Source organism: Stegastes partitus, unplaced genomic scaffold, assembly GCF_000690725.1.
Source record: "Stegastes partitus isolate 25-593 unplaced genomic scaffold, Stegastes_partitus-1.0.2 Scaffold2, whole genome shotgun sequence".
NCBI lineage: Eukaryota > Metazoa > Chordata > Actinopteri > Pomacentridae > Stegastes > Stegastes partitus.
In genome coordinates, this window is record NW_007577733.1 from 1,955,768 (window position 1) to 1,969,940 (window position 14,173).

General features: G+C 39.0%; 1 protein-coding gene across 1 annotated transcript in view; it reads right to left on the reverse strand.

The window, feature by feature from the left end:
• diaph2 (diaphanous-related formin 2) overlaps positions 1 to 14,173 on the reverse strand; it is a 382,471-nt gene that overhangs the window by 224,990 nt on the left and 143,308 nt on the right. Inside the window, exons 17-18 of the mRNA XM_008276280.1 lie at positions 13,994 to 14,103; positions 9,834 to 9,948 (exon numbers count right to left, since the gene is read on the reverse strand). Coding sequence (XP_008274502.1) covers positions 9,834 to 9,948; positions 13,994 to 14,103 — 225 coding nt within the window. The remainder of the gene's footprint in view (positions 1 to 9,833; positions 9,949 to 13,993; positions 14,104 to 14,173) is intronic.

Sequence of the window (14,173 nt, forward strand, 5' to 3'; positions counted from 1 at the left end):
TTTTCTGTCACAGTACCTAGTCTCAACAGATATCAGCCATAAAATTCTGCATTTCTTTCAATTGTCTGTATTTTATTTTTTTTTTTAACAGATTGCCAAAAAACTTATTATTATTATTTTTAAATTTTTCAAATACACTGCTTTGCTTGTATTCACCCTCTACCTGACTGGTTACACATCATGAGTAATAATCTATTAACACTGAGGATTAAATGTTGAAAAGTTCAACATAAAAAACAGAGAAGTAGATATAGTTTTCTGTTGGAGTTTGTGTTCTAAATGTTGACATCAAGAATTTTTTTGTTTGTTTGTTTAATTTTTCCTGTAAAACATCAGTTATCAGCCTCCGCAATAACAAATGACAGATTTCAGCTATGAAAAAAATGCATCAGTCATAATTTTCATGTACATTCTCAGGCTGCATTCTTCATTTTTTTACACATTGATTTTTTATTTTTTTTTGCTTCAGTTTCCTTGGCAGTTGTTTTTGTTAAAAAATGTTAATGTAAATTACATTAAATTTGTGGCTCAATCATGGGTAACAAGGGCAGCCTCAATTTGCGTGTTTGAAGATAGAAAAATTGTTTATCTGGAGAAGTACTTCTGGACATCTGCAAAGGTGAAGGTACTTGGGTCATGAAATATTTAGGACAGACGCATCATACATGAATATTACACATTAGCAAATTCAAAATGAGCCATCTCAGACTGAAGTATACAACAGTTGACTGCAACATCGGTAAATAAAAGTCATAAAGTTTTAAATTCCAGTGGTCCAAAGTTTGAACAATGCCCCTGAAGCGTCACGGTTCTTTACTGCTTTGTTTTTACTTAGTTTTTTTTTTAAGTTTTTTTTTTTTTCCCTTTTTTTCAGGTGACTGTGGATCACAATCTATAATCAGACTGGTCTGTCTACCTTACTCTCTCCTTCCCTCATCTCAACCTTTTCTGTCTGTGCAGTAATTTACCTCGCTGTGGCATGAGAAGTCATGATTGTTTATATTCAAGGAGGCACCATCTTGAACACGCAGGACTCTGATTGTTTACTCGTCCTGCATGTGACATCGCGCTCACTCTCTTCGCGCCCCCCAACGCCGCTCTGTCTCCTTTCTGTCCCTTTCCGAGCAGATTGGCTGTGGGAGCGTCACCCCCCCGGCCCACTTGTAGTCACAAACCAATTCCACCGAAGAGGCTCAAAGACAAATTAAACTTAATGCCATGTAACAAACTCAGCAGGCCACTGTGTACTGTCAGGCATTGTGTTAGCGGAGGATCAGGAGCTCGTGTGCACTTTCTGATCTGCATGGAAATCATGAGTCGACATGGAGCCGGATCCAAACCACTTTCGGGAGAGGTCGGAGTTCGACAACAAGTGTAAAATCGGTGAAACATTTGTGTTTGCGACTGATGAATTAACAGCGAGTTAAGTGCGTGGCCGACAGAGGTTGTGTTCCATCTCATTTAAGAGGAGATTATGAAATACAGCGGGTGGTTGAGTTGTAACAGCTTGAAAAACAAACTATGTCTACAGGCCTATCGGAGAAAAAAAATACCAACCATTGCTTAAGTAGAACAAAAGCTATCAACCCCTGAAATTAATACCTGGCAAAAAGAGTGAAAACAAAGCTGTACACGTTGTTAATAGAATGCTGAAGTCACTGAAGAAATGTATGAATAAATCAGAGAAACACAGAAGATATAATAATCTCCTTATGAACAAACCACTGCATTTTGATAAAATTGTATTAATAGTTTAAAAAACAAAGAAACAAAAAAAACAACACAAGCATCACTGCGCTACAAACTTTCGCAACTTTACAATTTCTTCCTTTTATCACTCAAAAACGGCCAATCCAGTGCAGCAGGCCATTCAAACACAGCGAACCATCACACATCAAGAATTCCCTATAAAACTCGCTGCTCTTGTACTCATACTTCTGAGCTGGATTAGATATGCACTCCATATTCTGCTGTCTGGGATCATGGGGGTGAGTTAATGAAGCTCCACCGGGGCTTTTCCATGTGAAAAGCTCCAGTGACAGTGCTGACATTGTCCTCTTTTTAAAGGCAAGTCCCATTGTTAATAAGCATCCAATCACTCAATTAGACAGGCGCGCACACACCAGATAGATTGCAAGACGCGCAGAGAGACGCGCACAAACGCGCCACACAAAACCGCACACTATCTAAATATATCTCTCTGTTTGTCAGAAGCTAAATATCACTTTTGAATATATTACAGGGATTTTACACTAATACAGATGAACATTTCCTGAGGGGGTTGATATTATGTATGATATAACAAATGCAGTCATATCAGTAAATGCCATGTAATGGTAATGGTGAGGGGAAATGGCCGAGATTCAAAGTCTTGATGTGAAAGCGCAACTACAATAAGAAAGACCCCAGAAATAAATGGAAGTTTAACATTTAACCATCAAGAGGAGTTACGTTTGTTATCCAAAAAATCAGGATGACGTTCAAAAACTTTTCTTACGTACGTTACAGAAGGTTTTCTCGTTTCGCCTTTGTTCCAGATGTACTATGTTCAGTAGGCGAGGACCTCGGTTTGGGTTGTCTAGGTAACAGTTCTATACAGATTGACCATCAAAGGGACAAAAATGCTGTGTGCAGTAGAAACCAACTAACAGCACAATTAATTAAAGGGGAATATTTAAACATGTTTTTGGTATGAAAAGACAAACTGAGGAAACATATATACTTTAGAGGGCCAGAACTACTACAACGATAATACAACGATAACTAAGATTGACATTTCCCAACATTTGCACTAGCTCGGATTATCCAGGGGAATGGAGCGCAAAGGAAAAAAAAAGAAATAAAATATTTAGATGCACGAGGGATATTTATTTTTGAAGAGACAGTTTTTGATGAACATTACAGTATACCTGAAGGCACATAAAAGTTAGCAGGGTGTAGACTGGGGAGGCTGTAAGCGGCAGGTATCAAAGAAAGCTAATATTCAGAGGGCTAAAGTTAAAGTGCACTGTGATAGCCAGAATGGCTCTCATCTGAGAAGAGAAGATTAAAATCAGTGGGACATCACAGCAAGGCAATATGAAGTAGGAATGAGAGGAAATTTCTCTCTCTCCTGCTCACTCGCTCTCTCACACAGATGCACACACATATTATAAAGTCTCCTACAATAAACCAATTACTTGTCATTAATATTTAAGGGCCTAATTTCCATTCATATGTAATATATTAAAAATGTGCAGGGATGAGCAAAGAAAAGGGCTGACCCTGAGATATTCACAGTGGGCTGACTGGCCCAAATGGAGAGAAATGAACATCAGGGTGTTTTGTGTTTTATTGAGACAAATGTCTCCTGCATGTACCAGCAATTAATGGCCTCCCTTCTAAAACATGGAACATGGTACAATTACAGTCCTTTCTTATCCAAAATGGGATAATATCCTCGTTGCCTCCTTTTAAGTAGTAATGGGCATTTAATCCAGGATGCATGATTAAGTGACTGAGATGTGAGGAAAGATCTAGGGTCATCAAAACAATCTGCCAAATGGAAAGCATCCCTCCACTCAGACCCCGATGACAGTTTACAAAATGAGTATGTGGTAAAATGCCAGTTGTGATTTTGCGTGTGAAGCTGGTAAACAATGAGCCTGAGAATGAGAGTGGGTGTCTTTTTACCAGGCTGGCCCTGACTCCAGATGGACACCACCACGTCCGAAGAGATGATTTCAGAAACAAGCAGAGTAAGACGAGATAAGAAAAGAGAAAGGGAGTGATTTCAAGAGAAGAAAAAGCTCAGGATAAATATACGGAGGAAGCTGCCTGGGCGAATGCTCCCTACTCTCAATTAACACAATCAGTAGTACACAGCCGTGCTCTCCAGGGAAACACGGCAAACCATCAAGCCTGACGTCCCAACAGTTTGACATAGAAAATATCAAGAGCTTATCATTGTACACACACTATCAAAACAAGGCAGACTATTCCACAGTGGGCTGTAGTGTCTTGAGTTGAGCTCAAACTCATTAGACTAAGGCCCTTATTACATTGTGAGTATCTAAAAAGGCAGAGCTTCAATAATAGTCTTGGGATATGTTTTTTTCAAGAGCAACAAGCTTTTCAAAGGTTTTTATCAACAAGACATATTGTTGTTAAATGAATGCAGCTTAATGGGATTAAAATATTTTGAGTAGCACTCATTGTTTCTGCAGTTCTGTGAGCCAAAACTTGCGTCCATAGACATGTAGTGAACAGGCACTGTAGGGTCCGCAGCACAAAGTGCACTGATCAGCAACAGTTTTTCTGTCTGAGAGGTTACCGAGTGCCATGTGAGGTGGCCGACCAGGCGTGAGTGTGTTTGATCCGGTGGCCAGGTCAGCCCTGATGTTAACAGAGTTATTAGGGGACTTATTAGGGAGAGTCAGAGAGCCAGCTAAACCCCCCACTGATTCCATCATTACTGCCGTTGTGGCCGGGTCATTACCGCCCTGCTGCTGGGGCTTTGTAGCAGGGATTGAGAATCTGCTGGTGTGCACACCACATTGGCTCAGTGGGGAGAGTGTGTGTGGGGTAGAGCTGCAGAGACAGAGGTAAAGGAAAATGGGTGTGAGAGTGAGGAGAACTACTGAAGGATTTGATCAAATCCTTTGTGATGAGGGGGCGGATGGCTGCAGCTGTCACTTGTAGTCAGGTTTTTACCAAGTTACCGTTCCAGAACTGACCTTTACAGTGATAACACAGTTTGATGGGGGTAACAAAAAAACACTTTCAGGTAAAGTGAAATATAAAAAAAAAAAAAGAAAATACACATATACAGTTAAAAAATGATGGGGATCCTGTTTTCTTAATACATTATACGTTAAAAAGAACTGGACACATTGAAAATAATGTGTAAATATGTGTTTAAAACTCTGTCAAGGTGTATGTATTTACAATTACACCATTCTTTGATGTCTTCTTTTTCTGTGAGTGTATTTCCAAACCTTTTTTTGGATTTGTTTTAAAGTGATGAGTGTTTTGATAAAACTTGAGTGCTCCTGAATTTCAAGCTATAGTAGTAGTTTTTTTCAACCTTATTAACATGTCTATATGGAGTTTTTATATGCTGGAAGACACATCATGAGCCAAATAAGCAGCCTACACATGGCTAAGCATTTCCATGTCAAAACCGCAGTGAACCAATAAGCAGTTAACAATAACAGAGTCAGACCTCTGGGGTTTCATAGAGATGCATTTTTAAGTGTTTAATCATTGACTGGAGAGGATATATCCACCTTATTGTCATTAATCATCAGAGGTGGCTTTTATCATTTCTAATATTTACAGAACTCTGACTGATTGCATATTGAAATATACAGTATATGCAGGGCATTCAGTTGTTGTTGAGTAACCGCCTTTCTTTCTATGTGTTGTTTCTGCTGAGAAGCCCAGACATCACCATTACAAAGTGGCATATGCCCTTTGTCCGTCAGCAATTGATGTGGGCAATGGAGGAAACATTTTGGAAGAAAGGGGGTGTGAAGTTTGCCAACATCAATCTTGTTTCAAATTGAACTGCAAAGTTCCAGCTGAATGAATTGCCTTTCAAATGCAGGAGGCCATGGCTACACACATTCAATCCCAGAGTGAATCTGATTTGATCCCAAGAGCCGTACAAAGGCACAACCCACTGATTGATAAAGCGAACTGAGGGGAGATGAGAGCAAAAAAAAAAAAAAAAGAGAGAGGGAGAGAGAAGTCAATGGAGAAGAGTGTAAAGAAAAAGGGAAAAGCCAATACATCCAAGTAGAGACAGACAGGAGGGAAAAAGAAAAAGGAAAGAAAGAAGACAAAGGAAAGAAAGCAAAAAGGGAAAAAAAACAAACAACTATTTGAATAGTGAATAAAATAACTCTACGGCATGGCCAGGTTGTTCTACAGGCTTCATTTAATGTCTCGTACACAAGTTATAAAGATGTGAAAACGCCGGGTGGTGAGTGGAGAAAATAGAGATGTCTGTCTGTGATAACAGATTTTCCAGCTCTATGCGTGGGTGGTAACAATTTTCTGATCATAAAGCACACAATGATGCCAAAGGTGAAATACCTGCCTTGACATCGGTGACTGAAGGATACATTTGAGTGCAACACATTTTCAATTCACAGTAAAAAACATATGGTTCATTCCTCCCACAGCGAAACAGAGCACAGCATTTCATTTAAATAAGGCTGATACTACAAACAGGACAAATGCTATTTTATTAATAAATACAATAGAAGCATGTACGGCTAAGAAATCAGATTTTTCAACAGGTTGCTCTTTACTTTAAAAAGAGCCCTATAGTGTATTATTTTCTTGCAATAGTAAACTGTTACATTAAAAGATTTTTTGATTTTTATTTTTTTTGCAAAACTATCAGAACAGTCAAGAAAACTGTAAACTCTAAACTGTAAACAGCTCTGACTGATAAGTTTATGAACATGCCAACTTCAAATTGAGGAAAAGATAAATGAAATTACAATACATTTTGTACACTTTGCAATGTTTATGTTAAAGTGGTGTAACAATTGAAGTCAAGGTTAATTCTGTCTTTGTTTTCTGGTTAACTCTGGATATATTCTCAACACTGTGACAATGATTGTTTGCTAATATCTAGCTAATTAATTCCACGTTAGAATTTATTATGAGCATATATATTTATAATTATATTCTATTTATTTCTACAATATTTGCATACAACATGATCAGAACAATAGAAAGGCAAATTAATGGAAAGCACTGCTATCTAAATTAAATATTTATTCACATGTATACATTGTGTTACACATTAAGATGTACAAATACATACATTATGTGCATAAAACCAAAGAAATAGTTAACTAATGTGCTGCTTTCTTTCTAGGTTCTTGTGATATTATTCAGAGTTATTTCCTGATTCAAACTGACCTCATTCAGTTTACACGGTTGGTTTTACGCAATGGTGAGTATTTTTCATATGTTCACGACGCACTGCTGAAATGTGTGTTTTCTGTTAAGTTTTGTGTGTGTGTGTGTGTGTGTGTGTGTGTGTGTTGACGCATGTGACAAAAGAAGAAACAGAAGAGAAAAAAGTGCAAAACAACTCACTGCTGCCAGTATGACTTAATCGGTTACGTGTCTATGGCCTCCAAGTACCAAAGAAGTGACTTTTGTGTAAGTTTTCAGTCAGGCCAAAGAACCATCTCATAATAAATGACAAAGAAAGAAAAAATAAAATAAAGAGCCACTTTTACAAGATTGAAGCCAAGCTTGAAATCCCTCTTGATTATCATTTCCTTTTCTTGGTAAAGCTCATTAAACAGTAAGACTCATAAAAGCAGCAGGGGAGATGACAGTCTTGCATTCTCAGTTGTTTTAGAGGCCTCTGAGCGCAATAAGCATCTGAAAATTGGGGGCTGTTAAAGTGATTCTTTTTTTCTTTTTTTTTCTTTTACTGCCAAAGTGTTGTTCTTCAACAATGCAAGTAACAAGCAAGAATCCCAAGGAACGTGGAGATAACAGAAGCCTTTTTTGCACCATTTTCTGAGGGCAGCTCTGCAGGGAAGGCATTTGCACCTGCTTGCCTCATCTTTCACGATACACTGGGCCCCCAAAGTGTGCTTTACTTATAAATATCCACGTCGTGTGGCAAAGATGGAGGTACCACAAAGAAGCAAAGGAAAAACCAACAAGTGTGTATGTGTGTAATAAAAAAAAAAAAAAAACGGTGGCAATATCCCAGACAAATGAAGTCGGTTTTCACCAGTGACTTGTTTGTCAAATCAGCACAAAGGATTTATGGTCTGTAGTTACAATGAGAGGTTAGAATGAGAGCAAAAGACCTCAGGAATTAATCTTGCAAGCGCTGCCCTCACCACCTGAACCCCCAAAACCGCTTTAAACTCCACCAATTTCAGTTAAACAACTGGGCTTGAGATGAAGGCTGATTCTACACCCATATACCACAGGTCAGATTCAAAGCAGAAATAAGGCGGGGATCTTTTTAACCAAATGTTTAATGTTCAAGCGCAGTTATCCTCAGATGGAATGCATTTGACTATACTGCATGAATCATGAAACACCGAAAAGAGGAAAACAAATGAACTACTATCTCATTTTAGGAAAATCCCATCTAGCACCTTTTTCTGCAATACCATCTACATCAAAGCTCCTCTCATTGACTTTCAACTTCACTGAAGGGGTAGGGGGTGGATATCAAACATTAAACAGCATTTTTCATTCATGAGCAAATCATGTTCTGTTTCAACAATAGAGGGAAAAGAGCTGATTCAGTGAAGTCGCTGCAGGGGTAATTGATAGGGATCCAGCAAAGGTAACTCCCGGGGGAAATGCTGGATCATGAATTCCTACCCTGCCAGCGGGAATATGGACTATCTATAGAGATTTTTTTTAAACCCCAGTGGGTGAGGAAGTGAATTTAATAAAGAATTTAAGAGGACATTTAAAGCTGAATTACAGCCATATGTCTGTGGAACTCTAAATGTTAAGTTGTATTTTATTCTAAGAAGCTATCTGAAAATGTATTTTAGAACAGATGTGCTCTGCAACACATAGTTCTGATTTGAACATAATGTTTACAATGTACTACTGAATAGCATTAATTAGTCAAATAAAAGTGATGTTTTTAAAAAAAAATAATTATTGGGTATCTTGACCTTCGAATATTTTAGACTTATAAAAAATAAAATAAAATAAAATAGTGTCTGGCAGATACCCTCTGGTGAAAGACAAGAGAAGAGTGGCAGAGCTACCAAGCCTACCCCTGCCACTTCATTAAGTCTTGCAACAACTGTTCTTTGCAAACCGCATTCTCCTTCCATCTGTATTATGCCAGTAAATCACCTTGCGGCAGCCCAGGGAAAATTGCTATTTATTTCACAGTACAAAAAAAGAGCGCAGTCTAGTTTGTAGACCTTGAGGCTGTGAGAAACAGAGAGAAAGAGGCTGCTGGCGGGCTGACTGGTGTCCAAACAGACGGTGGGTATATGGGAAAAGTTAGAGGATTCTGTATAGTTATGTCCACACACGCTGACAGAGCTCCGATTTGACTGTTCTGCGCTTGACAGGGCTCTGACTTCTCCCCTCCCACTGCTGCTAGAATTAGAGGGGTGTGCTGCACACACATAAATACACACACACTGTCAAAGAAGTGGAAAACACTCAAATTGTCATGGGAGGAATACATCAAGTGCCTTCACACACCCTCTTGCATATAAAAACAAACTTGCTCTGCACTGCTGGTGTTATTCATCAGCAAGTTAGGTAGCCTGGTTGTGTATCTGAGAAACAAACTGGCCGCTACAAGTAAACTCCCAGAGCTTCCTTCACCAAAGCCTCCCATCTTCCCTGATGGAAGATTGGTCTACTGGACTGGAAAAGGCAAGAGGCAAACCAAGCATAGCTGCTCTTAGTTCACACATATATGTACAAGTTCAAGTAAGTGCACACACACACACACACACACACACACACACACACACACTCACACATACACACACACAAAACACTGATCTGAAACAACTCAATGGGTACAAAGAAAGAACAAATACAATGTGCAGCCACATGGTATTTCCAACTTTCTCAAAGACTCATAAACACACTGCAACAGGAGCACTGTTATCTCTAATTGGCATAGAGATTTGAATAGAGAGCACAGTGTTAAAACGCAGTGGAAGAGGGGCTTGGTTTTAAGATAATTAACATTTCAGTGAGAAAAATCTGTTGTCACAAGATGAAAGTAGCTTGGCATCTATTGCCGGAGAGGCTAAATGAAGCATGTATGATTAGATTAATTAAGGTGGTGAGAGATGACACCTCCTTACCTTTGCTCTGTGAGGAGAAGCAGAGGGAGAGCTGAGCAAATAGGTCAGGATTCTCAAACTTCTCTTCTTTGACTTTGATCCAGAAGCAATTCTCTGCCATTTCCTGAGGCACTATCTGCAATGACACAAGGATTCCATTATCACCACAATCAGAAACCGTCATTCCACCAAGCTGCCACTCAAAAGTTCTTCTCACTGGAGATGGGGGTTTGTGAGTGTTTTTTCTGTGCGTGGACACACACATGCCTTCTGCAGCGTTTTTAGCCTTGAAGTGGCGAACACGAAAAAACGCAACAGGAAAGCTAGTGGTACAATTTTTTGTGTGATAACGAATCACATGAATGTGGCCATGCTAAATGATGAAGTGTGCATAGACCCTGAGTGAACCAGGCACATCTTAGCAGGCCTGCTTTTACACTCTTCCCCCGCTCAACTTGGGTGAACCAGGAAAGCCTCTAAAATGCAACCAAGCGCCTACCAACTGAGATGATAGCAGCCACGGGGATGCTTCCTAACCCCGCCTCCCTCATTCCCAAGGTGCTGCTCAGTAGACGAGAAACTATCACAAGCGTACGGAGAGGTTCAAACAAAAACAAACCCCTCTAACATGTTCCAGCTATTACTAACTAATAATGCGTGTGACACTACAGTGCTTCTGCCGTGCATTGCGTTAAGTGCTGTGGTGAGAGCTCGTAAAGTACTGCTGTTGTGGCTTTTTATCGAAGGCCTAGACTAGCACTTGACCTATTGCACTGCTGCCATTAACCTCCTTAAAACCACAGTAATTACACAGAGAAAGAGGTGTAAGCACAACACTTATGCAACACAGACGGAGTTCCAGCTGATATCGGGCAATCGTTCTCAAGGCCACAGAGTAACTGTGATAAGTGTAACGGTGCTGCAGAGTCTCTAGGTGCTTTAATGGAGGCTTATGAAACTTTCAACATGAACTCGTTTTGGTATTGAGTATAGATAACAAAGTGCCTCTGTACTCTTATTTGCTCTCATAAAACCCACTTAAAGTCCTGGAACACATCTGTCATCTCTGTGATAGCTTAATTTAGAGAAAAGGTGAACCAGAAAATATAGACAAAATTCAATTATGTAATGATTCATACCTTGGATGTTTTACTGTTTTACCGACACAGCCACTGCTACTGCGTCTAATAAGTACTACTAATAATAATAACAACAAACAAATGCTAATTAATCATTTAAGATTCAACAGCAAACCAAGGACTGCTTAAAATAGCATTGTTATTGGTTTATTCACTCATAATTAAATCACTTTAGCAAGACTGGTAAATAAAAGCTTTCCCTTTATTAGAAAACCACATCAGTCCATTTTAACATGTTTAAACAATTCGAACCTGCAGTGAATGTGAAAGCTGAAAATCATGTATTCTTTATCGGGCTGGAAGGATTGGGGAATTGTGATTGTGATTGAATTTGCTATATAACTGCCTAATAATTCAATATTTATTATGTACCAGATTAAAACGTGAAGGAGCATTACTATAATGTACCTTCAAAAGTATGACTGTCACACAATGAGGACGACATGAACTTAAAGTAATTGACATAACAGTTTAAACTCTGGGCCAGATGCACCATATAAGTTAAATTTAGTGCCATCAGGAAAGTACCGGGGCATTTTTATTTTGTGTGTGTGATCATATGATAATTGAATAAAGTGTTAAATGCTTGGTATAATCATCTAACACTTGTTTAAAACAAGACCGGATGAGCAGGCATTTATTTTCTAATTTTCTTAATATTTCGGTATTTAACATTCAGCTCAGCAGGCGACTCTTGGATTTTCCTGCCGGGCCTTTGCAGAATAAAGATGACATCTCATTGTTTGAGTAAAGGCGTTCGTTAAAACTGGAGATAATGCGCTAATGTTAAGCTTAAACACGAACCAGTCTCATGGTGCTCTGTACAACAGAAGTTATTTCCTTCATCCCATCGCATCCATTCCATGTTCCCTTTTGTTCTGCCATTCTCATATGTTTACAGATATTCTTAATTAGTACTGCAATATTATATTAAAATGTAATTATATAAATTGTAATGGGTTTCTTGCTGACATGGACTCTAGAACAAAATTATATGTGTGTTGTTTATTTTGTCATTTGCAGAGTACCCTACTTAATCTTCACTAATAATTTTCTGTGGGAATTACTGATAGACTAATGCGAAAGTACATGCAGGAAACAATAACTGATTTAAAATTAATTTAGCACTTAAACAAAGCTGACATTTCCCAGTGTGCGCCTGTGATAGGCTTGTCCCATGTGAGTGTCTTGTACTACTGCTTCTGGCTATAATGCACTTCCACCACCTCCCTTGCTTGACTGGAGGACTTGTGCTGTAATTGCAAATGTAATTAGTTACACGATGTAAAAATCTACTGTATGCATGCTACGATGCATGTTTTATTAGTATGCATGTGTAGATCTGTGTACACATGTTGCAGTATGTCCTGGACTTTCAGCTAACCACATCAAACCATCTTGTCAAGTCTGTTTTTCTTAATAACGTCGAAGACGTTTTTGTCTATGTGAACAATGCTCTTGTTTGATAACGTATGAAGGAGAGGACAAAGAGGATGTAGTTATCAAAAAAATATCTTTTCTTTCCGCTTTCTTCTTTACACAACCAAATCCTAGTCGCTCCTGGCACTCCCATACTTCCATCTGCTGCGCATTGAGAAGACAGACGACTCATGTCCCACTTAATCGACACAAGAGACACAGACATAGACTCAGGTGGTTATGAATTGCATTTGCATCACCAAACCACATTTCCTGTGGAGGCAAGGTTAATGTTCCTGCACATTAACCTGTTTCTGTATACTTCCCAGACAATGGGAATTTTGTACTGCACTACATACACACTAATCATGTATGCAAAAGGGCATAGACAATGCACAAGAAAATAGCTAATGATTTTTAAAATATTAAGGCACAAACAAGCACACAGTCCCACCTGGTATTAAGAAATTCAAAACCAAACTGTTGTTTTCCCTAATGTTTACACAGTGGGTATGATATTCCATACTGCTGTGTGACACTATTAATAATTTTACATACTGTAGAGGAAACTCCCACACAGAGTCAAGCATTTGCATATTTGGCATTTTAAAGATTTCTTGAGGTGACAGATGATTCAAGCCACAACGGGTCACTTTTAATGCAATAGTCAACACTGTCTTCTATTTCCATACTTCTTTCTCGCTTTAACTCTGTCGTTTGGCAGTCTGTTGTTGAATAAGTAATGCGCCACAAAAGGAAAAATATACCTGATTGTTTACTCTTTCGAAAACAAAGAAAACTTGGAAAGATAACCGCAATGGCCCTAAACATTTATTTTTAATACATGGCTGAAACTTGGTAAAGAGGTAGAGCAAGAATCCAGTAAATTTTGGTGCAAATCCGGATCAGTTTCTTTAAATTTGCGTGACAGGGCATTGGCCTTGGCGGAGGGCCGCGCTCTCTGAGTGCTCTTCTAGTTAATACGTGGCGCGATTCCACTCAAACCATTAAATATAACTTGCACTATTAGCATGATGTCAAAACAATGAGCCTGTTATTTTGCTTGCAGTCAGTAATTTTAGACTAAAATGCAAGGTCACACAAGTATCAGTGAAGAACCATTAAATTAATGCTGAGAACTCCTGGGGCAATGGATTCATTATCTATGGTAAAATAGAGCCCAGATGCAAGAGAATGTCCCATTGAAATTGTATTCAAATGTGATGGAACATTACACAAACAAGTCTTCATTCAATTACGCTTAGAATGTGCAAATCCAAGGACATTTGAGCAGTGAAAATTGTTTACTGCTGAATCCTTTCAATTGGGTGTCGCGTGTGGGATATTGTAGCCTATGGCTGAATGACTGTTTGACTAGATTAAGAGTGCATTTGAGTTGAGCTCCTTTTGGTTTGAACCTTCAATTTCGCATCTTTTGTTGTGTGGGTCTTCAAAATCAAGAATCCGCTAAAGCCAGTGCAAAATGTCTGCATGTGTGATTGTAAATACACTGCAGAATATTTCATATAAAAACATGAGAATACTATTTCCCTTACAGTCTCAAATTGATAATATCAGTGAATAAGACAACATTACAGTAACTTGATGCTCAGGTAAGCATACCTTGGTCCAGTTGACCCTCTTCATCACAGTTTCAGGCTTGTAGGTCTTCTTTTGCTCCAGCCCATAAGGCAGCTTGACAACAGGCAATGCAAGTGGTGGAGGAGGAAAACCTGGGGCCCCGAAGGGCGGCGGAGGAGGTGGCGGCCCACATCCGGGGGGCGGTGGGGGAGGGGGAGGTCC